The 27,724-nt window shown below is 36.5% G+C and overlaps 1 protein-coding gene and 1 long non-coding RNA gene across 3 annotated transcripts; one reads left to right on the top strand and one right to left on the bottom strand.

The window, feature by feature from the left end:
• The first annotated feature begins 11 nt into the window (after positions 1-11).
• LOC113761645 (DNA-directed RNA polymerase V subunit 1) lies at positions 12-21,521 on the top strand. The gene is made up of 20 exons (XM_027304718.1): positions 12-92; positions 816-909; positions 2,379-2,475; positions 2,743-2,869; positions 2,966-3,081; positions 3,534-3,587; positions 3,969-4,133; positions 6,397-6,555; positions 6,641-6,796; positions 7,119-8,852; positions 8,960-9,135; positions 10,851-10,926; positions 11,037-11,161; positions 11,387-11,544; positions 14,254-14,528; positions 15,473-15,646; positions 15,726-15,866; positions 16,112-17,892; positions 18,357-18,471; positions 20,931-21,521. The coding sequence occupies exons 3-20, from the start codon at positions 2,395-2,397 to the stop codon at positions 21,162-21,164; spliced, it is 5,847 nt and encodes a 1,948-aa protein (XP_027160519.1). The 5' UTR covers positions 12-92; positions 816-909; positions 2,379-2,394; the 3' UTR covers positions 21,165-21,521.
• Positions 21,522-22,765: 1,244 nt separating this feature from the next.
• On the bottom strand, positions 22,766-25,425 carry LOC113763841. 2 transcript variants are annotated; one of them, XR_003467405.1, is made up of 2 exons: positions 25,048-25,425; positions 22,766-24,865 (listed from the first exon to the last, which is right to left on the bottom strand). It is a non-coding gene; the product is annotated as an uncharacterized LOC113763841 (long non-coding RNA). The 2 variants fall into 2 exon arrangements; XR_003467406.1 differs by having other exon boundaries at positions 25,138-25,425.
• Positions 25,426-27,724: the final 2,299 nt, after the last annotated feature.

The following is a 27,724-nucleotide window of genomic DNA, read 5'->3' as shown; positions in this document are numbered from 1 at the left end:
CAGTACAACACACTAAACAACTCTCCCTGAAAAACTTCTCAAATTGCTCTCAACACTTTGCTCTTCCTCTCCTTCCTCTCTACATTGTTAGGGTAATCTTTTCCTCCATTTTGGACTATTTTTTCGTGATTTAATTTGGTAATTATTTCTGGGTTCTCTTCTCAAGCGGTCAATACTAGCCTGACGTTACAATTTAGACATGTGTACGCCCTTTTCGTGTGCATTTGTGTGTGTTTCTGTGTTTTTTTTTAAAATATTTTTTCCTGTTATTGCGTTGCATTTTTGGCTTGTTAGTCTAAATGGGTTGTTAGGGTTGTTTGGGGAGGAGAGGTGTTTTGTTTGTTCATCTGTTTTTTTTTTCCTTATTTTATTTTCCATGCAGTAATTTGTTCGGGGGGTTAGGGGGCTTTCAACAACTGTTTATGGGTTTTTCATTTTCATGTTAAAACTGGGGTTTTGCTGTTTGTTTTTTAATTTTGGCTGGGTTTTGTGATTTTGCTTGTAGGATTTGTTTACATTTCTTTGGCCAACATTGGGCTGTGTTTGGTTGGTTGGATACTGAAGTGGAAAAAATTTAGAATTTCTGTTGATGCATTTCGTATTAGCATGCGGTTTTTGCTGGAAACTTAGGCCTGTGTTTTTAGAAGAGAGAACGTGCGGAAACTTAGTCCTGTGTTGTTCGTATTTCAAAGGCTTGTTTTAATTATTTTGTAATTGTATGGACTTCAGTCTCGGTCATTGCTACTCCTTCCTTATTTTCCCCTATGGAGATTTTTTTAATTATTTTATTTTATTGTTATTTTTTTTTGAGAAAGATAAGGGGGCTTTTGACTGCTTTCTGTGTTGCTTGGGAGTTCCTGATTCCAATTGAATGGTGTGAAGACATACTTTGGCATTTGCTTTACCAAGGTAAATTGATCCTAACCTGTGTCCCCATTTTATTGCACAAATTTTTTTTGATGTTTGGTTATGTTTTTAATTTGACAAATAAATTGATATTCTTTGAGTGGAAAGAACAATTATGATGGATTTTCCTTCCCTGCCCCCTTTAAATATGTTTTGCATAGTCTAATTATCTCTGTGGAACCATTTTTTGCATGTTCTGGTGTTGATCTTCACATGATTTTTCTTGTGCCATTGGTACGAGTCTCACTTGCTGTTTCTTTTGCTAATTTTTCTATGTATTGATTATAGTTGATAAATTAATAGGTTTCTATGTAATGTTTAATCGGTGAAGGACTATCTACATGCATTTTGATTTTGAGCATTTTGAAGAAGGTATCTTTGACTGATAGGACTTTAGTCAACTTTCTCAGTGATGTAATGCCCAAAGAAGATGCATGCGTATTCACCTCTTTAGTGATCCTTGTTTCTATGTTGTACGACGTTTAGTGGATAAAAACTTTGGTGAAGATCTAACTAGTGGATTAGACAATTTTTCATTTAATGTTCAGCTCTTTGAATAATGGAAGGATTTGGACGAAGAATGAATTTCATCATCTTGGTTGACTTTTTCAAGTTTTTAACATATATCAAATCCTTCTAGTATAGTTTTTTTTTCCTTAGTTGTCCTGGAACCTAATGCGAAAACAGCTTAAGTCAAATGTATTATGCGTAAAGTTTCAATTCAAAATGCTTTCTGGTGTTGTGAGGTAAGCAATTTAGTTGGAACATAAGCGGCTGCATTTCTGTCTACTTTGCAAATGTTAGTTCTGTTGCAGATATTTTGATGCTAGCATCTTTTGTTTGGTTGCTCCACAGACAGTAGATATGGCCACTGAGAATACTGAATAGGAAAGAACTGAAGATTTTCATTACAAAATTCCCATTACTCTGAACAAGAAAAAATTGGAATTCTCCTTCTGTTGAGCCTAATCTTGTAATAGCCACTGTATGCTTTTTCTTAATTTTGGTGATTTTTCACAGACATAAGCCATATCAATAAGAGAAATGTTGAAACATTCCAGCAAATGAGCTGAATCTGTATAGATATGAAAGTCTTCCGCGATGGTTTTCTTTTATTTGGTTGTATTGCTGTAGATGGAATTGTAGATTTAAAACAAAATTATATTTGCCTTTTCAATTCTACTGGAATTGGAGGCTCTGAAAATCAGCAGTATGCCTTTCAAATAGTTTCCAGACTAAGTTTTTCTTTGTATGATGCTTTTCTGGGAAATTAGAAGTGGCTTTTTTTGGTGTTTGATGTTATCAAAAAATTGAGTAAAGCTGCAATGATGCAAATTTTGGATTTGTTCTGGTTTATTTGGCAGTTATACACGTCAAATCATTGTTGAGGTTCATTGACCGATACATCATTGCTTCATTGTTCAAAATGTTTGTCTTTAGCAGGTGTTTATTTCGGTTTCTCATTTTCTCAGGTGTGCTTTAAAATAGATGGAAGAAAGCCCAACCTCGACTTCATTTGGTGGGAAAATAACCAGAATTTCATTTAGTTTAGCAACTCAGCAAGAAATTGTAAGTCATGAAGGCTGTGTTTTTTGTTTTGGATGGAATATTTTTCTCCATGTACTCCACTGGCTGAAAGAAGATTGCTCCAATGAGTTTGCTTTCTTAAGTTTGTGACTATCCTGTTGAACTTGAACAGAGGATGGTGATGGCCAAATATGATTGTAGCATGTTGGACTAGATATCTTCCCCTATCTAACACTCCCCCCCCCACCCCCCTGGCACGTGTGCAGAGAAAAGAAGAATAATATTTCATTTCTTCATCTTTTTTGCTAGTGCAAATCATCTATCAGTGACTGTGCCATAACGCATGCTAGCCAGCTTTCAAATCCTTTTCTTGGGTTGCCACTTGAAGCTGGAAAATGTGAATCCTGTGGTGCTTCTGAGCCTGGGCAGTGTGAAGGCATGCACTATTTTACCTTCTGGGCTGTTAATTGTCATATTGTATAATTTTGAAAGACCCTCCATTTCTTATTCATTTTCAATTGTTTGCTTTCAGGTCATTTTGGCTACATTGAGCTACCAATTCCTATATATCATCCTGATCATGTTCGTGAGTTGAAGAGATTGTTGAGCTTGCTGTGCTTGAAGTGCTTGAAGATTAGAAACAGGAAGGTATCACATCATTGTTGAAATTTGAAGAACTATATTATTAATTGCTTTAAGGTCAACACAAAGCATTCATTTTGAAAGGAAGGACTTGCTTTATATAGTGTGGCATAACATCCATATGCACCTCCATGTCAAGAGATTGACTATTATATAATTCTAATACCTGTTAATAACACCCTAAGAATCTAGTTTCATTCAATACTAAGTCCCCCAAAATTAGTACCTTCTCATTGTTGCATTGCATCCTAATGTCTGCTGTTTGTTTTAATTTCCTTACTTCCTTTTGTTTCTCTTTTTAATGTCAGTAAAAAGAGTAAATGATATTGCAACTTAATCACAGCTTAAGAGGCTTCTATGTTTTCCTTTTATTGGTATACTTATGCGATGAATATTTGCGTCTGATTTGATGGGAGTTTCCTTTGATGTGTTTTATCTTACTTGGTTAGTACATACAGTTTCAGGTCAAGAATGTTGGTGTCCTGGAAAGGATGTTATCCTCATGTTGTGAGGTAAGCATCCATTGCTATTTTGCGATTTCCTTTTCTTTACCTCCTGCAAAAACAGTTATATCCATGCCCTGCTGTTAATACAGGTTGTCACATTTGTTTGTCTAGTTATCTCCGTATCAATGTATTTTCTTTGAAGTTGGACTAACAGGAAGCTTTGTTGAATCGATAATCTCAATTAATAAAAAGTAATTTGATTTGAAATTAGGATGAAACTGAATATTGAGAGGTCCATTGCTGACCCTTAGTGCAGTATATATTTGGTTATACCAGGAGCTTTTAGTTGTCCTTAATTGAAACTGACACCGTTAGATTTTTTTACTTCAAAAGATGTGTGTATTATTTGATATGTGTGATTTGTTCTCTTCTTTTCCGTCCTTGTAGGAGGCTTCGCAAGTGGCAATAAATGAGGTTAGAAATCCAGATGGTGCATTATACCTGGAACTGAAAGTACCATCGAAAATAAGACTGCAAGGAAATGTTTGGAGTTTCTTGGAAAAGTATGGATATCGTTATGATAAGAACCCTCGACCATTGCTTGCTTCTGAGGTTTGGCTTCTGTAAAGCTTCATGTTTAGCTTGTCATTGTTATGCTGCCTTGCTTGTCCTGCCTTAATCTGTCAAATGCAGGGTGTGCATAGTTGCACTATTTATTTGGAGTATGAGCAACTACTTATAAAGAGAGTTAATCTTCTATTTTGGTGATTCATTCTTTTATTAATCGATTCATTCCGTGCATATCTAGTTTTTAGTAATTACCGTCAACTATATCTTTTGTCTCCTATGCAAAATTTTTTTCAAATTTTACCAAACGCATGATTTTGATACTATGAGACTATAATCAGTCATTACCTATGCCAACTATAATGCTTCTTACATAAAGTATGGTTGCACTGCAGCATTTAGGAGGTCAAAGTTAGCTTGTTTGGACTTCATTGTGATTGTTTTCTTGGAAGAAAATAATTTCCTTGGACCTTTTCCCATATAAGTTTTAGAATTTATGTGCATAAAAAGAGAGTAGGTCATGTACAAATGTGAATTATTTGGAGAGACAAGTGCATGATTGTGTTGTGGAATGCGTCACAAAAATGATGGTGACTGGATCAACATCTGGATGCATAGGACCATGCTTATCAGAAGCCCAAATATGGCCTTTCTGGTATCCATGGGTAGAGATGGAGAAATTGGAGAGATGGAAACATTTGGCGCAACCACGGGGTTTTAATAGGGCAAATGATTCTATATTTTCCCTTGTATTTATGTTATCTGTGGCAGTTTGTCTACCAGCCAGAAGCCCGTTCATGAAGATCTATCCCTCGAACGACAGTTTTTCCACTGTGTTTGAGCTGAGTTGATCTTGTTTTGTGGACTCCCAGAACATGTTTTGGGTGTGTTGGAGAGATTTTTCAAAATAGGAGAATGAGAATAGCAACCTGAATTTGTTGATCTACTCTATGCTTCAGCAAATGCCTCAGAGTTAGGCCAAATCCAAAAACGCCTTACATCTTATCTCGATATTTATAGTGTTGAAGATCTAAAGGCAGTTTTTCTGCTTTAGTTGGCCTAGAAATGGTAATTGATCATTTGAAACCAAATGTTTCAGTCGTAGTTACTGGTCAAGGATTTGTGCATCCCTTGCCTGTGTTGCGGAGGCTGCTAGTGCAGGCTGAGTCTATTGCAGAGGTTTAAGGAATTCATGAATTATTTTTTGGAAACTTTAGATACAATTGCTGTAAAAAGTGACAGCTGATGCACAGTATTCCTGGAAAAGCCTAAAAGGAATATATTGATAAAGCAATGAGAGGCATAAAGTGAAATGCAAGTTAACCAAGACATGCAAAAAGACTGAAATAAATTGAAAAACTGCCTTTCACTGTTAAAGTCTCGAGAAGTTGACTAGCCACGTACAGGGAATTAGTATAACAACAAGTCATGGAGGTCAACTGGAGCAGGCTACATTGGTAGTTGATGCTGTTATGAGGCTGAGGCTGACCTGATGAACCATGTTATTTGCTTCCCAAATTATATGACAGAACCACCTTTTTAAATGCAAAGTTAACCAAGACATGCAAAAAGACTGAAATAATTTGAAAAACTGCCTTTCGCTGATAAAGTCTCAAGAAGTTTACGAGCCACATACAGGGAAGTAGTATAACAATAAGTCATGGAGGTCAACTGGAGTAGGCTACATTGGTAGTTGATGCTGTATGCTGCAGAGGCTGACCTGATGAACAATGTTATTTGCATCCCAAATTTTATAATGGAGCCACCTTTTGAACTTAGAGGAGGATGTTTAACTTCTAGCACAATATGAAACCTAACTTACTTCGTCTTGACTTTCACCTCAATCCATATGATGCATAACAGTCCATGGAGGCCTTGGAGATTACCTTGATACTAAACAGATTTCTTTTACTTTTTGCCTGGTATAGATCTGTACTTCATGCTTTGATTGCTCAACACAAATGTCTGTCAGTCTTTTCCCACATTTTGCCTTTATTCTTTTTGGTTTTCAATCTTCTTTGCTTTGTAGCCTAACTTTGTAACCAGTGAAACTCAGTTAGCCAAATGGTTTAAAGTTCTGATGGTATAGCAATATCTGAGGCTTCAGAAAAGAAATGCTTGAACACCTTTGCATGTTGTATATTGTACCTTAGTAATAGCATCGTGCAATGTTGAACATGAAAATTTTACCATGCTTCTGCCTTATTTTTGTTAAGTTAAACTTTGTGTTCTTATTGTTGTCATTGTATTTATTTTTGCTTTTTTTGTCTTGAGCAAACTGTTCTGCTATTTTCTTATTTGCAACAAGGTTATGGCTATGCTGAGAAGATTATCTTCAGACACAAAAAAGAAGCTTTCAGCTAAAGGATACTTTCCACAAGATGGATACATTCTTCAGTACTTGCCCGTTCCTCCAAACTGTTTGTCTGTGCCTGACATTTCTGATGGAACTAACATTATGTCTAAGGTTAGCAATTCATGTTTCATCACTATTTGAATATTCATGATTGATAATTTTGTGTTGAGTAAATGAATTAAGTTTGCTATTGCAGGATCATTCATTGTCTTTGCTGAAAAGAGCGCTGAAACAAATAGAGGTCATAAAAAATTCAAGGTCTGGGATGCCCAATTTTGAGTCTCATCAGATTGAAGCTAATGATTTACAGATTTCTGTTGCGCAATATTTTGAGTTCCGTGGCACTGGAAAGGTATAATTTAGCTTTTTGGGAATAAGAGTAGAAAGGGTATTGGGGCCGGGAAGGCTGTTTGGCAGTTCAATCTATTTTACTTGTTACGTTCACCATCTACTTTCCTTTTATCTGGACATGTTTTGGTTTATTTGAACAATATAGGTTTTTCGCTTTAGTGGGTATCTTTAGATGGGAACGTAAAACTTGGCAAGAAACTTAGATGTTGTTTTTTATTTTTTTCCAAAAATATTTTGTTTGTGATTTTGATGTGTTTTTAGCTGTTTGACAATTTTTGTTCATATTTGGGTTCTTTATTCTATTTTAATTTATTGTTTGTTAGGCTTCTCGTGATGTTGACCCTCGTTTTGGAGTCAGCAAAGAGTCCAATACTTCATCTACTAAAGCATGGTTAGAGAAAATGAAAACCTTATTCATCAGGAAGGGTTCAGGGTTTTCATCCCGTAGTGTTATAACTGGGGACCCATATAAAGGGGTGAATGAAATTGGTTTACCATTCGAAATAGCTCAGAGAATCACCTTTGAAGAGAGAGTCAGTCAGCACAACATGAACTACCTACAGAAATTGGTTGATGAAAAGTTGTGCTTAACATATAGGGATGGGATGTCTACCTATTCCCTAAGAGAAGGTTCGAAGGGTCATACTTTTTTAAGACCAGGTCAAGTTGTACACAGAAGGATTATGGATGGGGATATGGTTTTCATAAATAGGCCACCAACAACCCACAAGCATTCCTTGCAAGCGCTGTCAGTATATATTCATGATGACCACACAGTGAAAATCAATCCCCTTATATGTGGTCCCCTTAGTGCTGATTTTGATGGTGACTGTATCCATCTATTTTATCCCCAGTCCCTTGCAGCAAGATCTGAGGTCTTAGAGTTATTTTCTGTTGAAAAACAGTTGCTTAGCTCTCACACTGGAAACTTCAACTTGCAGTTGGCAACTGATTCCTTGTTATCTCTGAAGTTAATGTTCAAAAAGTATTTCTTTGATAGAGTAGCTGCTGAGCAATTAGCAATGTTTGTTCCAGCTGCATTGCCTATGCCTGCTGTAGTCAAGTATCGTAGTTCTGGTCCTTTTTGGACAGTTTTGCAGTTGTTACAGACTGCATTACCTGCTTCCTTTGAGTGTAGTGGAGAAAGATACTTGACTTACAGTAGCGAATTGGTCAAACTTGATTTTAATAGGGATCTATTGCAGTCTACTTTTATTGATGTTATTACATCTATTTTCTTCTCAAAAGGTCCTGAGGAGGTGTTAAGATTCTTCAATTTTTTGACACCCTTGTTGATGGAAAATCTGTATTCCGAGGGGTTTAGTGTGTGTTTGGAGGATTTTTATATCCCAAAGGCTATTATTGAGGGTGTCCAGCAAAGTCTTCAAGATGTTTCACCCTTGCTATATCATATGCGCTCAACTCAAAGTGAATCAATAAAATTACAGCTTGAAAATTTCTTGCGTGGCGTAAAATCTCCTGTTTCAAATTTTGTTCTTAAATCATCTGCAATGGGGTATCTGATTGACTCTAAAAGTGAGTCAGCTCTGAATAAGGTAGTCCAGCAAATTGGATTTTTGGGGATGCAGATATCAGACAAGGGGAAATTTTATTCCAGCACATTGGTAAATGACCTGGCACAGCTCTTTAAGAAAAAGTATCCTTCTAGTGGTCACTATCCTTCTGAAGAATACGGTCTAGTTCGGAGCTGTCTCTTTTATGGACTGGACCCATATCAAGAGATGGTTCATTCAATCTCTAGTAGGGAAGTTATTGTTCGTTCAACCAGAGGATTAACAGAACCAGGAACACTTTTCAAGAACCTTATGGCAATCCTCCGTGATGTCGTCATTTGTTATGATGGCACGGTCAGAAATATGTGCAGCAATTCAATCATCCAGTTTGAGTATGGAATGAACCACGGGATTTCCTTCCAAAGTGAGTTTGGTGCTGGTGAACCTGTTGGAGTATTGGCTGCAACTGCCATGTCCAATCCTGCATACAAAGCAGTCTTAGATTCTTCTCCAAGTAGTAACTCTGCTTGGGAGATGATGAAGGTGATTTTTATTTCTTAAATGCTGTTTCCATGCTCATTGGCTTTGAATTTCAGCTTTGTTTGTTTCAGATTCCTTGACAATATACTTGTCTGCTTTTCTGTACTTAGGAGATATTGCTCTGTGGAGTCAACTTCAAAAATGAAGTTTCTGACCGCCGCGTGATACTTTATCTGAATGATTGTGGTTGTGGGAGAAAGTATTGCAGAGAAAATGCTGCATATGTTGTCAAAAATCAGTTGAGGAAAGTCAGTCTCAAGGATGTTGCATTTGAACTCTTGATAGAGTAAGCCTCCATTATTGCCTTTTTTTTCCTTTTTGTCACCATTATTTATTTTCCCTGTGGGGACATTAAGTTGCCAGTGGAATATAAGTTTGATTTTTTTAGCAATGAATCATTGATAGAATGCACAACTTTTCTATATATACACACACACACATGCATCTCAGACCATGTGCTTTGAAGTTCATGAGTTAGGTGGTCTGTAGTTGATTTTTGGACACTAGTATCATTTCTTTTCTTGGCATCTCATCTGTGTATTTCAGTATTCTATAAAAGGAAAATGTGAGCATTATGTAGCGTATAATTAAGTTACACAGGCATCCTGGTCCTGACCACAAATTAATTGTGAATATTTTGATGGGAAAGGACAACCAGTTTCCTATTAAATGTAGCAAAAAAAAAAAAAACATCATATTGTCTTTTCTCCTCTGGCTCTCTCCAAACTGGTTTGTCCACCATCTTCTTCTTGTTTCTCCTCTTTCTACCCAATAGTACCCCCCATTCTTATCTTTTTATGGCTAATCTGACGTGTTTCCAATAAAAAGTCTTTCATTTCTTCTTCTTCTTTTCTTTTGTGGCGAAATATAGATTTACAGCAAAAAAGAGGCAGAAAGACTAACTAACTGAAGATGTGGAAGAAGAGCTTCAATATAATATTTCAAGTGTAAAAAATCTTTGTAGTTTGGAGGAAACAATGGGGGTAATTGCAACCAAGAATGAAAATAAAAAATTGCTTGAAGAAGCAGATATGGAAGGGGGAGGCAGTAGATGGGGGCAGGTGAGGGATGAAAGAAATGGGAAAAAGAGTAAAAGAGTGGGGGTTCTGGGAGTGGGAAATCTGAATCATGAGTATTTATCTCCCAGGAATGAGAGGGTGAGTTTTAGGAGAGTGGCCAGCTAGTGGTGGAGTTAGTGGGGTAGTGAGGGTGGGGTTATAGGGGAAGAGGTAAGGTGGGAGAGAGGTGGTGAAGGCACAGAGTCATTGAAATAGAGGTGGGATGGAGATTGGAGATGGGGCTTTTTTGTAAGTTTGGATTAACTAAGGGACTTTTCCAGAAATTAGTAATATTAGTAATTTAGCGAGTAAATCAGTTGCCACAGACATCTGTACTGTCTATGACCTTACCGCTGCTCGGTGTATAGTGAATATCTTTTGGGAATTTTATTGGTTATGATTCTCAATCCTTGTCCAAACACATAGGTCAAGTATTATTTTAGTTAAGTTTGTCCATCAAACTTGTCTTGTCCTGCTGCATAGATAAAGTGAATCAGGACATGTTAGCTGTTCAAGATTTTAGGCTGCTAAATCTAGAAAACTGATTCTTTAGAGGTGATTTCAGGCTATTGATGTCATTTACTAGTTTCATAAATGTTTTCCTGATTGGGCAAAAGTAGTTTACTTCTTTGAAAGGCTGAATAGGGGCTGGTGCTTCCTTTTCTATATTTTGAAGCCAATTGAACTGTAGGCATAAGTTGTTTGTGTATGCAGTTTGTTGCACTTACATTATCACCTCTTTTATGTTGATTTCATTAGTAAAAGATTGTTTCCATAAATTCTGTACCTTTGACTTTTATTGCACTGTTTCCAAATGGTAGTATCCTGGATACGTTCTTGGTATTTTTTTTTTTTGGTTGAAAAAGCAGCATTAGTCTCCGAGGAGTTTATGGAAATTTTTCATGTGTTGGTTTTCATTGACGCCATCTTTTGTTATTTACAGGTATAGACAACAATATTCAGTGTATGAGAGCTCTCAAACTGATACTGGCCTTGTAGGTCATATTCATCTCAATGAGGTCTGTGTATCTCTTTTGAGGATGTTTCAACTTTTGTTTTCTTTAGGTTTTGGGTTATTTTGTTTGTGCTTCTGTTCTTTGCTGATTGTAGTGATCTAATGCCCTGATAGGCAATGATGAACAGTTCAAATATTACCATGAATGAGATTCTATCTAAATGTGAAGAAAGAATCATTTCCTACCAGAAGAGGAAAAAAGTTGGTTTTAAGTTCAAGGGAGTTCTTTTAGGAGTCAGGTTAGTCTATACATTGGGCATGGTACTGCAGTTAGTCAATTTCTCAATATTGTGATTGCTTTCTATCTGAATTTTGTGTCCGGATTCTTCTGATTACACTTTCCAGGTTTCTCCTACCTTGCCTGACTTGTTTAGCTAATAACATTTGATGTCATGGCAGTACACCTTTAGAACTTGGAAAGGAAAGATTCTCTACGTGTAATAACATGTCTTACTTGTTTGCAGTGATGATTGTTCTTTTCGGCAGTCTTCTGCAAGAAAGTTGGCAGAGACTCCATGCTTGAAGTTTATCTGTCAAGATGCAAGTGACTATCAATTAGAGCAAAGATCTCATGTTCTTGCTGAAACAATTTGCCCAGCTTTGTTAGAAACTGTAATTAAAGGTACTTATTATTACTTTTTAAGATCCTTACGATGCAATTCATCTGTTTGGTTAGTTCCAACTTTGGTTAAATTAGTCATTCTTGAGAAGATGTTTGAAACTTGACTTTTGTCTAGAAAGTTGAAACACATCAATATGGTGGACTCCGGGATTCCCTAAACTTACTGAAATGTTGGAGCAGAGGCATAAAATGTGATAAGGGGTTGGAAAAAGGGGGAGGAGCCCAAAAACTATGCACACCAAGCATTTATAAGTTGTGTTAAGACTCACCCCTTGTGCAGCCTGAATCCTGGAGGAGAAAATGAAGCCAATTTTGCAGAATTACCTGCAAAAATTCTGCAAGACCTGATTCTTTGGCTTGGTTTACATTTAATTTTGGATTTTGGTTTATTTTGAGCTTGCACCATTATTGTGATGGAAAGCCTATCACTGTGGTACCAATTTGAAAATAGGTCAGATTGCTTTTGGTGCTTGATGAATAGATTGCTTCATGCAGAAAAATATCCATATTAAATTGTCTGCTGGCTCAAAGCTTATAGGCATCTTATTTTGTTTCAGCGAATACCGGCCAATTTTATGTGCCTTGAAGGTGTGATAATGCTGATTGATTCAGTATTCCTGAGGGTTTTTATTGTTTCGTATTTACCAGGATTTGGCTTCATAGCCAAATGAAAAAGAGATAAGGCAGGAGCGTCAAGAGTGGATTCTGTATGTTTAACTCACCCACGTTAAGATCCTGAGTAAAAAAATTTGAAATTTTGCTTGCTGCAACAGCATAGTCATGTTAGGCAATTATTTTGGCTACAACGCCTGTCTTTAACTTCTGTACTTTTTGATAGACATCAGTATCAATAATGCTTGTATAGTAAAAATTAGAGAAAGAGTGAGAATGTTCTGCTCTTTGAGGCATTTTTTCGAGTCAGTATAAGCAATGTAAACTTTGAGATCAAAGAATGTCCCCATTCTCAATCCTTGGTGGTAAGAATTGGGTGATATGCAGCACAAAAGGAAAAGCGGCTTACATCTAGTAAGGACTGGCTATTTATTTAACTCCATGAGGATGAATAACTGGTTATTTGATGAGGTTTCTATTGACCCTCATGAGTATTGTTTGGTATTTTACTTGCTGATTTTCGCTGTAGTACTCATAAGTTTTCTTGCATTTGAGTCCTGAAACCAAACATCTCTCATTTCTGAGGTTAATTGTTACGACTGTATGTTGGATTGCTTGTTTCTGTTGAAATAGGCAGGTTGATAGATAATCACTGGCCTATGATTTACTGTCTTGCTCTTGCTAATAGAGTAATGACTCTGGATCTGTAAGCATCTCATCATTTTGAACAGTCGGGAGGGTGTTGAATAGACAATTCTTTCTGGTGTCTTGTTGGATGGCTTGTTTCTGTTGAAATAGGCAGGTTGATAGAAAATCACTGGCCTATGATTTACTGTCTTGCTCTTGGTAATAGAGTAATGACTCTGGATCTGCAAGCATCTTATCATGTTGAACAGTCGGGAGGGTGTTGAATAGACAATTCTTTCTGGTGTCTCGCAAAAAGGCATAGCAATTTCTTTTACCATTTGTGTTTTTCAGAAAACAAGTGCAAAGAAAAGGTATTGTGTTGGACCTGGGAGTTTGTACATTCTTGCTCAAGGATTTGAAGCCTTGGTAGAGGATCTTTTGTTTAGGACCCAAACTGGCTAGTTTACTGGCTATCTCCACTGTAGTTGAAGAACTGTTAAGCTTCAGATAACTGCTAATTTGATATGCTGGTAGTCTTTGGCTTAGATACAGTAATTTGAAATTGAAGACGTTTGAATGGAGGAATAATTAATGGTTGTCCCCCAGTTTCTTTTTTTTTTTCCTTTTTTCGAGAAACAGACTTTGAGATGTAGAGAACGTTCTGAAATTAGGAAAGTAGCAGAGGAGGATAAGAGAATAGTGAACTTAGGGCCACACATGAGAATGATACACAGAATCAAGGGAGGAATATTAGATTGTTGTGCTTACACTGATCTGCAGGAACAGAGTTTGTTATGTAGAGAGTTCTGAAATTCAGCGAAGAAAGGGAGAGAACTTAGGGTCCGCACACGAGTGCCACAGAGAATGAACTACATTTCTTAAAATATCTCTATACTTCTGAGTAGATCTCAGGCATAGCACTTGGAGAGTTGGAGATTAAAAAGTACTTGATATATACATGTAAAATGTTGGGGGACAAATATCTGACAGCATCTTGCTGTCTGAAGTGCAGTATTATAGCTAGCTCTAGTCTTTTATAAGACCTCGAAATTCAATTTTATTACAGAACCTAACTAGTGAATCTTTTGGACAAGCTACTATATTGGCTTAAAATCTACTCGAGTACATGAAGTATACCTAATTATGAAGTCATAGATCAGCTCCATATAGGAATTTCCAACTGGCCGCATTTGTTTTAGAATTCAGCTTCCCCCTTCTCTTGTTAAATGTTAGAAATCTTGTGCTTTCTACTGCTTCAGATCTTCTGCAGCCTCCCAAGTACCAATATTTTCTTCTTTTTATGTTTGGTGTGCACATTTCTGTTATTTTAGTGTTAGACTGCATGATCTGTGTCTCTATTTTGTTGCCAACTTTGAAAATAAATTTAAATGTGATACAGGGTATCCCCATACAAGGGTTGCAGGTACTGTTCAGATCTTGTTTGACCCCAGATATGCTCATATATTGCAGGTGATCCAAGGGTTTCAACTGTTAATATAATCTGGATTAGCCCTGATACATCAACTTGGATTAGTAGCCAATGCAAGAGCCAAAGGGGTGAACTGGCTTTGGATGTTGTTCTTGAGAAGGATGCGGTGAAGCAGACTGGTGATGCTTGGAGGGTTGTGATGGATGCCTGTCTTCCTGTCACCCAGTTGATAGATACAAACCGCTCTATTCCATATGCCATCAAGCAAGTCCAAGAATTGCTTGGAATTTCTTGTGCATTTGAGCAAGCTGTTCGGGTACTATGAGGATTCTGTCATTTTAATCTATTTTGTGAACTCTTATGAAATATTATATAAATGGATGTGAAACATGCCTCTTTGTTTAAAAGTAATGCTGGAAAACTTGAACATGTGACAACTAATGGTGCAGTGGATTTACTTGTGTGATTGTGTTTGAGTACAAGGAAAAAGAACTATTAATGTCTTGTAATGTTAAAATTGGTACTTCTTGTTTTCAGATTAAATGTAAGCTCTTATACATCGTGAAGAGTCTTCTGATTTCATTCATGATTGTTTTTTTGTTGGGTATATTCCCATTGTGAGATTGAGCTTGTGCTTGTAGGATATTAGAATTGAAGGAATCTCCATTTCTTCGATGGAGCTTCAGTGTTTCAAGCCACATGTTTTTTATCTGCATACTATTGTCAAAAAGTGACTGCATCTAGTTTCATACTTCTACATGTGTATGCTTCCAGAATTTGATCAGCATAAGATCTGCTTCATAAACTAAATTTGGATTGTAAGACTTTTGAAAGGAATTAAAAAAAAAAAAGAGGTTTTGCATGAAAATCCACCTGATTGATTGACGTATGTTGCAGTCCTAACTCATCCAAATGCTGAAATAGACAAATAAGAGAGCTTGTTTTGACATTTTTATGGGCTGAAGACATACTGGCTTTTTAATGTTTATTTCCATGTATGTAACAGCTAGTTGTATGTCATGATCTTGCACATTTTCCATGGTAATCGACTTAAATCAATTTGAGATGGATGAGACGCTTCAATCACTCTTACTGTGATTTATTTGCTTCATTCTGTTGTTGATGCATTACCTTCTTGCTTTAAGAAATCAAATATGTGAAGGTATAGTCAACTACTAAAGTTCTATAGCTTAGGGTACTAACCTTTTGGTTAGCGTTTTATTCTTTTTGGTATTTCTAAACCTTTTGGTTTATTTACAGCGCCTATCAACATCAGTAATGCTGGTTACAAAAGGTGTTCTCAAGGACCATCTTGTGTTACTGGCTAACAGTATGACATGTGCTGGTAACTTAATTGGCTTCAATATTGGAGGTATAAAAGCTTTGTCACGATCGCTAGATGTGCAAGTGCCTTTTACAGAAGCAACATTATCTGTAAGCACTTTCCTTTTATGCAGACGATTTTTCTTTTCTATACTTTTATCCTTCTTTGTTTCATTTAAAACTTTTCCAGGCTCCAAGGAAGTGTTTTGAGAGAGCTGCTGAAAAGTGCCATGTTGACTCTTTGTCAAGTGTCGTAGGGTCTTGCTCCTGGGGTAAACATGTAGCTGTTGGTACAGGATCACCATTCGATATTCTTTTGGACACGAAAAAGGTTTGTCAACTGCTAATTTTTCCTGTTCTATGAAGTGTTTTAAAAGGTTCTTTAGCTGTGTTTTCAATGAGTAATATTTCTAAAAGTTAGGTACCAGTAGGCTAAAATATTGATGTTTCTCTCTTCCTTTTGGTTAGTCAAAACGAAAGGGAAATCTTGTTTAAAATATATTGAACACCAAGAGTGTTTTTATTATCTGCTTGAGATGCTAATTGCTGTCCATGTGTTCACCTATGAGTACATAGGTTGAACTCAACCAACCAGCTGGTATCGATGTGTATGATTTCCTTCAGTTGGTCAGAGGCAGCTCTGGCGGAGATGAAACAAACACCACTTGTCTTGGAGCAGAAATTGAGAATCTGGACTTGGAAGATGAAGCTATGACTTTTGACTTGTCTCCTGTTCGCGACTCTGATCAGCCAACTTTTGAAGATAGACATGAGCTTGAAAACAATTTAGCAAATCCAAGGTCCAAGGAGAGCATCCAGAGAGAATTGGGTTGGGAGAGGGATTCACCTCAGACTGCTGAACTAGGTGGTGGTTGGGAAAAGGCAAGCAAAGCCCAAAATACCAGTGCCAACGTGCTAGTGTCAGATTCTGCTTGGACTAGTTGGGGTGGTGGTACAGTAGGCAAGGAGGACAACTTCTCCAAGATGGCAAAAGAAGATTCACGCAGCTTTACTGACTGGAATTCTACACAACCTGGTAGTTTGAAGCAGTCAGGATCATCATCTGCGTGGGGGAAAATGGTTGATAATGAAAGGGATTCGTCTTTTGCTGCTGAACCCCGTAGCAGCTGGGAGCAGGCAGCTGATAAATCTGGAAATGTTTGGACCGGTAAAAAAGTCTCAGATTCGGCTTGGTCCGGTTGGGGTAGTAGTCCAGTCGATAAGGAGGCCAGGTTCTCTAATGGCGTCCAAAAAAATTCTCCGAAGTATGGTGAGTGGGGTGCGAAGGAACCTCAAAGTACTGGCGAACAATCAGAATCTTCACCTGCCTGGAAGAAAATTGATTCTCTGGGGAATTTACCTTTAACTGCCAAAGCCAGTGGAGGTTGGGATCAGAAATTTGACAAGGACCAAAGGCATGCAGCCCAAACAACAGCACTGGATCCAGATTGGTCCAGTTGGAATAATTGTGAACCAGTTGAAAGAGATAGCTTTTCTAAGAGGGTTCAAGAAAGATCTTCCAGTGATGGTGAATGGGGCAAAAAATCTCAAGATACTGCCAAGCAGTCGGGATCTTCATTTGGTTGGGGGAAGAAGTTTGAGGCTGGGAGTAATTCACCTTTAACTACAAACGGGAGTGCTTCATGTGGTAGTGGAGGTTGGGAGCTGGCACTTGACAAAGCCCAAAGGCTTGTTTCCCAAGCAACAGTTAGTGATCCTACTTGGTCCAGTTGGGGATCTGGTGAAACAAACAAGGAAGAGATAATATTAAACAGTGGCCAAGGAGATACTTCCAATGATCATAAATGGGGTGCAAAGGAATCTGAAAGCACAGGGAAGCAGTCAGGATTTTCATCTGGTTGGGGGACAAAGGCGTCTTCTAATGAGAATAAGACAGATGAAAACAAGGACCCAGCTACAGTCACTACAGAAAATTATAGTGATTGGTCCAAGATGAACACTGATGCAGTTCAAGGTGAACGTAGCTTGCCTACAAATTCTGAAGAAGGTTCTTGGAGATCTGGTGGAGCAGTTGGAATTGACATTGATGGAGAGAGGAACAAATCTACTGGCACACACGCGTGGGAGAATAAGAAAGATGCACATTCTCAGAGGGGTCCACGGAAATGGTTTAAAGGGAATGGAAATGAAAGTTCTCGAGGTTGGGGTTCACCCAGTAACGGAGATTGGAGAAACCAAAGAAATCGTCCTGCTAAGGCTGTTGACAATGTTGGTGCAAGTGGAACTTTCACATTAACAAAGCAGCGGTTGGATTCTTTCACAGCAGAGGAACAGGACATTCTTTCGGATTTCGAACAGATGATGCAGACCATCAGGCGAATAATCCATCAGACTGGGTAAGCTGCTATGATTTTTGGACAAAAATAATCAGTTGAGGATTTTATATACTGTTACTTTCTGGAAACTAAAAAATTATGAATGAAAAATGATGCCCAATTAAGGAGATGAGTTGTTACTGAGGTTGACCATTATACACTGGAAAATTTTGTAATCAGTTTTCTAATATTTGACATACAAAAAGTAGCTTTAAGAGTGGTGTATGAATTTCCAGGATTAAGAAAGGTTGTTTTTGTATAAAGGTAAGTGCTCAAAAAGTGTGCAACATTTTGTTCATGTATGCCTATGTGCTATACATCCTTTATTTAGTTTTATTCAAGTTCCATGATTTGCAAACTACATTCCCCTATCTTGCAAATAAGTAATCTAAAAAAGTTTTAATTTCTATGCTAATTTCTAGTTTTATTGCTTGATTGTGAAAACGTTTGACATATTGCTGTAACCCTAAAATTTTTGGTTGAAGGTACAATGATGGTGATCCTCTATCTGCTGATGATCAGTCATATGTTGTAGATAATGTCCTCAATTATCATCCAGAGAAAGTATTGAAGATTGGTGCTGGAATCAAATATATAATGGTATGCCCTAAGATCCTGAATCAGTTGCATAACATAGATCATTGTGGGATCATTTATCTTGTATTACATGCTTTAAACATAAGAGTCAACTTATTTTTTGGAGTGTTCTGTGCCATTTCTTTTGACTTTTTTAAGGGTGTAATTTGTGGTTCTTTAGCTTTTCTCTAACCTGAAGCTTATAGTAATAAGCTGTCTATAGGCTAATTGGGCTGGTTCTTTTGTAAGCTTCTAACCTTAAAAGTTTCAGTGGATATGCAAACATGATTTTTGGTGGACCATTTCCAACTAAGGCATTTATTGGATTTATGTTTTGCCTTATTTATCTTTGTTAATTTATTTATCCTATCTATGATACTTGAAGTTAAGTGTAGCCCGGGCTGTCAGTTGTCATCCTTGAGTTCTTTCTTGAGCATGCAGGACAGATTTAAGCTAAAGAGAGAATACAAAAAGTTGCGAGTCTTCAAAAATAGTGAAGTTGATTATGGTCCTCCTGGGAGCCTAGTTCCAGGAAACGATGGATGCTGTAGACAAAATGTGGAGTCTCAAATAATAAGTCAGAAATAAATATATTGAGGATGATGAATACATGATATATTAAAAACTGTCCATCACCTATGACTCTTGTTTCCCTGGCGAAGAAAAACGATTTAGTTTTAACTAAAGTTAAGGTCGACAATACTAGCTCTGTTACACAACTAATGAACTGGATTTTCACAATGATCTCTAAGCTATTTCAATGCCATAATTCATTGTTACCCGAGAATAGGGGACTTCCATATCTTTGTGCTTATAGGATATTGTTTTGGATATCACAGGCTTTACCATGCTAAATACTTATTAAGCAAGTTTCACATATTCTGGTGTTATCATTTTGACAAGGGAAAATGGTTCAGGTTGAAAATTTTCAAGAGTAGGACAAACTCATACTGTAGTAATTTGGCACTGGCACAGTATATTATTGACTTATAATTAAAATAATGATGATAGAGAGTCCAAGCACAGGGGGAAATAGCAAAGAAGAGAAATGGTACCACCTGCAAACTTTATAGGAAATCAGATCTTTTTAGGTCATTTTATTTGTTTCCCTTTGTACATCAGTAGAATTTTGGTTTCTTCTGTATAAAAGATGAATAATGATGCTGCGGTAGATGAACTTTGCATGCAAACTTTGAACACTGAATACAGAACTTCTTCATGACCAAAAATGGTCAATTGTAAGACCACACATTGGGTTTACAAGGAACTGCACCTGGTATCAATTGCTAGGATCTGAAAAAATAGATTTCTTTAGGTTGTAGAAAAGCGCTCACCTTCAGAAAAGGTTTTCAGAAGGCATACAACATGAAGTACGCATGGTTTTTCTTGGCCTAAAGCCAATCTGGGGCATAGAATTGGACCTTGGATCTGTCCAATGGTCCCTTGGGTTTTGGCCATATATAGTGGAATGAGCCACTATTCTTATACTTACCTTGAAGGGCCAGGCTGCGGGGAACTTCAGATGCTTCTCTGTATCTCTTGAACATTTTGGGATATTACAAATTGGAGCTCCACCTACCTTTGAATAACATCTGGCCGCTTGTGACAAGTATGAAAATATTCAAGCTCTTGCTCTGAGTCCTCCTTAAGAAGCTTTGATTGGTAGGCAATAAAGTTCACGACCATGGTTCGCCATCGCAGGTCGCGGTCGCGTCGTGGTCTTGGTTGTTCCACATCTATCACGGCATATCGATTGAATATCGGGTGATACGCACATTATAGCATATGCAAGTTTTCAAAAATTTTGAAAAAATTACTAAAATTAGAAAATACGAAAAAAGACAATTTAAAAAAATATCTGAGTTGACTCCAAGTGACTCGGATATATCGGTCGATATCCTCCATCATGGATTCGAATCGGCTAATATCAGCCGAGTTAGAGCGAGTGATTCGGGGATCAGTATCATACGGTCCCCTCCATTCTGGTTATGACTCGGTCGATACATATTGGTATTGGCCGATATTGCGAACCATGTTCATGACAGACCTTATAAAACTTGATGAGTTTTGAGGTTCTAGTTATATGAATGTTTTGTTGCAGTCTTTGCATTGGAACATTTTCTATGTATCATTTTTCCTTGGAAAAACTGTGATGCTAAATTGTTACTATCACCTCTCTCTCTCTCTCTCTCTCTCTCCATAACGATTTTACCATAGAGGTTGAATATCAAGGGACATTGATGTTTATTTTTGTTTGGATACTATTGGTGAATACAAGGATGTTGTTCTTATCACTTATTTCATCAACTGATATTTCATCAAGTTATTCGATGAATTATAGTCGTTTGTGACCTGCAATTGCTGCATGTATCTGCATGCGATATTCTTATTTATTCTCGTGCTATCATTGGAAATCCATCACTAGCCAAATGTTTTGGCAGTCTTAGGTTTGCACTGGTGCTAACCTCTGAATTTTTTAACAGGTTTCTAAGCACGCAAGCTTTCAGGAGAGTAGGTGTTTTTATGTTGTCTCTACTGATGACCACAAGCAAGATTTTTCATATCGTAAAAGCCTGGAGAACTTTGCCAGGATAAAGTATCCTGACAAGGCTGATGCTTTCCTGGCAAAGTATTTCAGCAGAAAGCCTCCCCGTCCTGGTTGGAGCAGAGACCATGCTTCTACTCCAGATGAAGCTGGAAGTCGGCAAGAACAGTAGTTCCTTTTTCCAGCTAACATCCTACCAGTGACAGGAAGTTTGCTGCTCATTTTCCTCTAGAGCAGTCATTAGTGTTTATCTTTGCTATTCCATCGAATCTGACATCCAACCTAGGAAAACTTTAGCTTCTTTATTGGCACTTCAGTTGTACAGTTGTACAGGCATCTAACTTAAATCAGGACTTGTGGTTGCTGGAAAGTCACTGTATCCACAGGGAAGTCTAGCTGTACATCCTTCTGCTGAGCAAAAGCCATTATCGGTTAATTAAAATCCTAGCCATTATCGGTTAATTAAAATCCTATCTTCTTCAGAATCATATTTTATGTATCAATATCGTTTGCAATTTGCATTTGCTTATGTTTTACAGTGGATTGTTGATTTAATTTTGCTGGGCTTGATGGCATTTATGTAGAGTATGGCTGAGAGGACAAGATTTTCATCATGCTTTTTGGAGAAAGGGTTTGACAGTACAGAAAACAGAACCTCTTTGCTTTGCTCAGTTGACCTGGTCTCGTTTATTACCGTCTCGCTTAGCCTCAACTAAACAAAATCGTGGATTGGCTTGCGTCAAATTTTCTCTAAGGTGCGTTTGATTCTAGAGAATTAGAATTGAATTAGAATTGGAATTCCAAGTCATTCCAATTCTTTCGTTTGGAAAATGCATAGAATTGATACAGAATTTATTTGAAATTTCAAATTCTTTGTTTGCATGAGAGAAGAATTCATTAGGAATTAGAATTGTTTTCATGAAAAAACATTTGCTTACATATAATTTTTCTTTTTTTCGTTTTTCTATATAATAATTTCTTTTTTTCTTACATTTAGCTAATTTTTACTAAAGATTTAAAAGAAAAAACCAATTTATGCCTTTGATAATTTATTTTTTCCCACTCTCATATCAATTTCTTTGGTGAACATTTCCTTTAACATGTTTTGATCCATTATCCCTTTTTTCTGAAGAAATATATCCCCATCTCAAACGTGGTATTTCAACTGTGTTTTGATATATTATAATAAAGCAAACTTCTTTCTTACTTCTAATACTTGCACAAAATTCAAAAAAAATTTAGAGAGTTAGAACTTTCCCTGTGGCGCATGGAGCCAACATGTATCAGATGGCAAAGACAATTGTACACAGGAATTGTCCAATTTGTGCAACATCCAATGTCGCTCGAGGGATGCACCAGAAACCATGTACCATAACTACTGCAAGTTCGTTAGTTGTAACTACTACAAGTTCCAAGTCTCCATTTCACTCCCCATACTTCAAATTTTCTGCAATGTGTCGCAGTAGTCAGAAATTACTGATTACTCCAACACCAATGTGTTTAAGATTTAATTATGTGTAAAACCTCAACAGCAAAAATACCTAAAATACACATTTAGCGAGTGCAAAAACATAGAAATTACAGCAACTCAAGACTCCCAGATGCTCTTCCCCCAGTGACCTAACAATACAACCGAATGAAAATGCTGAAGGCCAGCATCAAAATTTGGAAACAAAATTTAAATGCCAACACAAGTATCATTTTCTGACTTGCATGTCCAATCAGAATCGGTAAATAACACTTCTTAACCAATCTCTAGTATGATGTGAAATGTGCTCAACAAGCATCTGGATAGCATGAAAAAAATAAAAAAACAGCAGCATTGATCACCATATAGGTTCATGCAACTCAAGGACAAGTCAGGTCATCAACATAGGCTGCTATGTTAATCTCAATACCTAAAATGCTAGTTCATCAGACAAAAGATCCAATGTCCCATTCTTATCATCTCAAAAATCAGACAGAAAATAGCTGAAATATTTCCTAGAATCTTTCTATAATCTTGTTTTGATCCATTACATGAAAAACAAAGAACTCATTAGAATTTAAAAAGTACACGATGGAGTAGTAACAGCTTCTGCTTTCTCTACTTGGCTTCCAGCAATATGCTCAATTTCTTCTCCCAACAGAAACAACTTCAAATGGAGGTTACCAAATAAAATCAATTACCAATGTGCATCAATAGCCAATCCTTTTTTAAGTCATCTCGGAGACCAAAAAAAGTGTCATACTTTGTCCTGTCATTCATAAGTAAATCGATACCCTTTAACAATTGAAATCTATCCAATTCAATTTCAGATAACTCATCTTCCACCATTTTAGTTGTAACTTTTGAACATTCTGAATTTAAGTACTTATCCAGTGAATCTGCCATTCGTCCCAACACCTTGTAAAGTGCTTGAGAGCTTGTCAGTTTCCTCTTTGTACCACGATCATTTGTTGAAGATGACGATTTTGATTTTGACCGTTGTCGAGCTAGCAATGCATTCATAACTTCATCTTCTAAAGAACGTGAATCAGTCTCAAATGATTCCTCTACATTAGCAGACTCTTCAACTTCAGTATCAACATTAGCCTCAAAAGCAGTTTGGGCGCCCTCTCCATTTGCACGATCTTGTGAAAACAATGTACAGATATCCTCCCAATTTTCAACCACTATTTTTTTTTCTATAAGGAACAATTTTTGGATTCTCACTTACTCGAGCATTCCATACATCCTCATCACAAACATCAATTCTACCTCTAGAGTAGTCCCATATTATCGCAGACCCAGAGTTATATGACTGGAGCAGTGGGTATAGGATGTCATAGTGTTTCTCCCATGTCTTGAAACGAGATATAATATTAGCCTTTGTCACAGATATATTGAGCTTATCGAATAAAGCATTCATTACGGCGGTGTAGGCTGCTGTCTTCCATGCACATTTACCATCCAATTTGTTTCCTTGGTTCATTTGGTCAATAAAACAAGTGTCCATTACACGATCCATTTCAGGAGTCCAAGTGAAATACCCTTTGCCTTTCCCTTTTGACTGAGATGTTGCTTCAGATGCCATATGTGAGGCAGATATGCACCAGAAAACATCACAATGTCATGTTCTTAAGAACATATTTAATAGCTACTGCATTATAGGACTAAAAATGAAAGGCAAAAATATACACCTGAAAAATTCATACATATGTTAAATGAATTGACATTAAGCAGCGTTGCTGACAACAACTCTTTTCCATTAGCTACCCAGAATTGGAATAGTTTGATTTCAGATGTCATAAATGCCAACAGATATGGGGGAAAGACATAGTGTTGCTGATCAAAGATGGTACCACATCAAGCAAGAGTGATGTGGAAGACATCCTTGTGAACCAAAAGGGGAACTAAACATTAGTCAAACATGAAAGAAAGTACACAACACTGTCTAACTGCTACTTTAGTTCCTATCAAGGAGTACTAAATAGCTTGAACTTAACTATTCAACTGAAACCTCAGAAGTGTGTGGTAATAAGTCCAAAGCTGTGTACATACATAGTCAAAAAGATATAAGTATTATTAAAAGAAAAATACATCTTAAAAAACCATTTTAAGGAAGACATACGGGATTAGCCCTTTAGCTAACTGAATTAACTGAATTCAGTTAATTAACTGAATTCAAACCCACTCCAGTCACAATAGAACAAATTAGTGAGAGGAAGCAGAAACAAAAGCAGGCCTTCAATCATTAAGAAATGCACAACTTGACCAGAAAGGTTAAAATATCAATTATCAAGATAACTAACAGCAATCTGCAGTAAGCAAAAAATAAGCCCATGGTCAAAAAACTTCAGAAGGTTTTCACCTCAAGCGAATTTCCTCCTTTACAGATTCTTTGGCATCATCTGCAGTAGTAAATACGAAAAGCAGCTTGGATCTCACAGTATTCAGAACATGGATTCGAGTAGGAAGGAAGGAGCAGGAAAATGATAAAAATTGTAGTACTCACTATATATTCTGATATATGAAGCTATAAAATGGAGTTAAACAAGAACAATGGGAAATAGAAGAAGGCGGAGAAAATTACATCACTCTGAATGAAAGGCTTCCAGAATTAAAGCTTTTGTTCAAGACGTATCTGTATCAAAATACGATTTAGAGGTGGAAGGATCCTTACTGAAGGAATATTGTGGTAGATTTTGTCGAAATCCTCTCCTCGAACCCTGTTCTGAAATTCTTCGCGGATTGCCAACACTTTTTGAGTGGTTCAATGAATCTCAATCCCTCGGGCCGGAATCATGGTTAATCTTTGACAGTAGTGAATCTCAAGACTAGAAAGATTTAGCCATAATGGCTCCTTTCTCTACCGTCCACTTCTCTAATACGAAAATATTAGGGTTGCAGGTGGAAGTGATGGTGGAGAGCAGAGCACTAGCGGCTGAGGAAAAATGGTGAGTTAGGTTCCGTTCGATAAAACTGAATCTGAATTTTGAAGTCTGAATTCTGAAATCTGAATACGAAAATAATTAATTTGCTGAATTTTAAGTACTGAAAAGAAATATATGAATGTCTGAATTTTAATGATAAATCTATTTATACTGTTTGATAAATATTTATAACTGAATGCTTAATAAGTTAAATTTGATAATTTTACCCTTATATCTTTTCACCCAAAAAAGAAATAGAACCTATAATTTAATTAGTTAAAAATTAGGTATGAAAATGATAATATTTATTTTTAAATCAAATTAATATAAAAGATGAATTATATTATATGAGGAGTATAGAAAAGAAGTGAAAGTCATTCAAAAGGGAGAAAAGAGAAATAGAAAATCATTAGATAGAGAATATTAGATTGTTTAATTATATAAGAATTTTGAACATAATTAATAAACAAGGGTAGATTTGGTAGATAAGATAAGGTAAGTAAAGTAAGTCTATTGATTATTATCAGAATTAAGCATTCAGTTAGGATTTTTGTGCTGAAAAAAATACACACAAGTTCAGCAAATGGATTTTCATTTATCAAACACTTAAAACATCTGAATGTCTGAAAAAGTTCAGATTTAACACTTTTTTATATTATCAAACAGACCTTTAGATAGGAAGAGAGGGGTGCCAATATCCTTGACCCAATTTTAATTTTTGACCCATACTAGATCCGCATGTGGAGCCGTTTAGTTTAGTTGTGGAATTGGAATTAGAAATCTTTTGGTTTGGTAAAGAATTCAATTCATGGAATTGGACTCCTATAGAATCCAAACAATGGAATTGGAATTAGGGCCCCAATTCCATAGGAACCAAACATACCCTAAAATTTGTTTTGCAGTAGCGGCAAAAGTTATCAGGTTTATTAATGGGTTAATGGCACGATGCACACCTGAACTATTTGCAAATTAAACTTTCCACTCTAAACTTTAATTCCACAATCAACCACCTCGTATTTTTATTTTTTTTCTTTGCATGACTTAAAATCGTTAAATCTAATGGAAGAAAAAAGTGATGCAGTCGTTTTGCCTTTAATTAGGCTACCAACATTGCGTTATTACACTTCCCACCACTGGATTCTACGAACAATAGGGGTACAAATGACTTGAATTTAATTAAGTATCTCATGGATTTGCTCGGTCAAAACTATAATTTAAATGCATGTTGATCAAGTTTAAACTTAAGTTCAACCAATACAAATAGCTTGACGAACTCAAGTTCAAGCTTAATATATGATGTTTGAAAGCTTGTCGAGTTTAATCGAACTTCAGACATACACATACATATAAATTTTTAATTTTTAAGTTTATTAGTGTGAATTGTCAATTTTGTCCATTATTCAAAATTATATAAAATATAAATTTATATCGTTTAAACTCAATTAAATTGGATTGAGTATGAATTGAGCTCGATTGGACTTGATTTGATTGAATTGGATTCAAGTTCGAGTAAGACTGAACGAAATCAGGTTTGAGCTCAAAATTTTCAATTCAAATCGTGTTTGACTAGTGTATTGATTGCAACCCCACCGAAAGTTGCTCAAAAAGCACCAATTTTGAGTTGTACTAAAAATTTTTTAATGTCCAAAAACTATATCCTTAAATTCAAAGAATTACTTTCATCAAACACATTAAAAGTACTTTTATCCTTCAAAAGTGCTTTTTTAGCAAAAGCACCATAATCCCAAATGGGTCTTTAGTTTCTTAACTTGCAATTAGTGGTGACAGTTAATTCCTGAGTTGCAATGGCCTATCCATGTACAAAGAGTCCTTAGATGGGATGGATTGAAAGGATTTGAGCTTGGTTTTAATTGGGATTAGTTCAAAAAATTCTCAACAATAAATGAGAATATCTGGGGACTTAAGTGGATATTTGGGGACTCAAGTGGGAAGTGCTGAATAGTCAACCATTTAGTATTGTTTCTTAAGTTACAACTACAAGTAGTGGTGGCAATTGATTCCAAATTTCAACGGGCTACTCACGCTCGGAGAGACTTTTCAAAGATGCGCTTAAAGAATTGAGTTTGATTCTTAATTTTGATTAGTCCCAAAAAACAACAAATAGGAATATTTGGATATTACTTGGGATCCCATTGGAACCCCTAATAACAATTAACCAGATCTTTATTATTTTAATTGCTTTTTTTTTCCACTCTAGGTCCACAGTCTACCGTCACCGATCCTACATCATTCCCCCATAAGAAATAAAAATGAAAACGAAAGAGAGACATTAAGTATCTTCTTGGAGTCCGCTTAATTACTATCAGAAATTTTTTT

Source organism: Coffea eugenioides, chromosome 2, assembly GCF_003713205.1.
Source record: "Coffea eugenioides isolate CCC68of chromosome 2, Ceug_1.0, whole genome shotgun sequence".
NCBI classification, from domain to species: Eukaryota; Viridiplantae; Streptophyta; class Magnoliopsida; order Gentianales; family Rubiaceae; genus Coffea; species Coffea eugenioides.
The sequence above is the reverse complement of the archived record's forward strand: the minus strand, read 5'-3'. Positions and strand labels throughout refer to the sequence as shown.

Bases quoted from the DNA above. Each gene is read 5' to 3' on its own strand.
- LOC113761645 (XM_027304718.1), top strand. From the start codon at position 2,395: ATGGAAGAAAGCCCAACCTCGACTTCATTTGGTGGGAAAATAACCAGA. The intron at 3,082-3,533 runs GTATCACATCAT...TAGTACATACAG, and splicing joins TGAAGATTAGAAACAGGAAG to TTTCAGGTCAAGAATGTTGG. The intron at 15,867-16,111 runs GTTTGTCAACTG...ATGAGTACATAG, and splicing joins TTCTTTTGGACACGAAAAAG to GTTGAACTCAACCAACCAGC.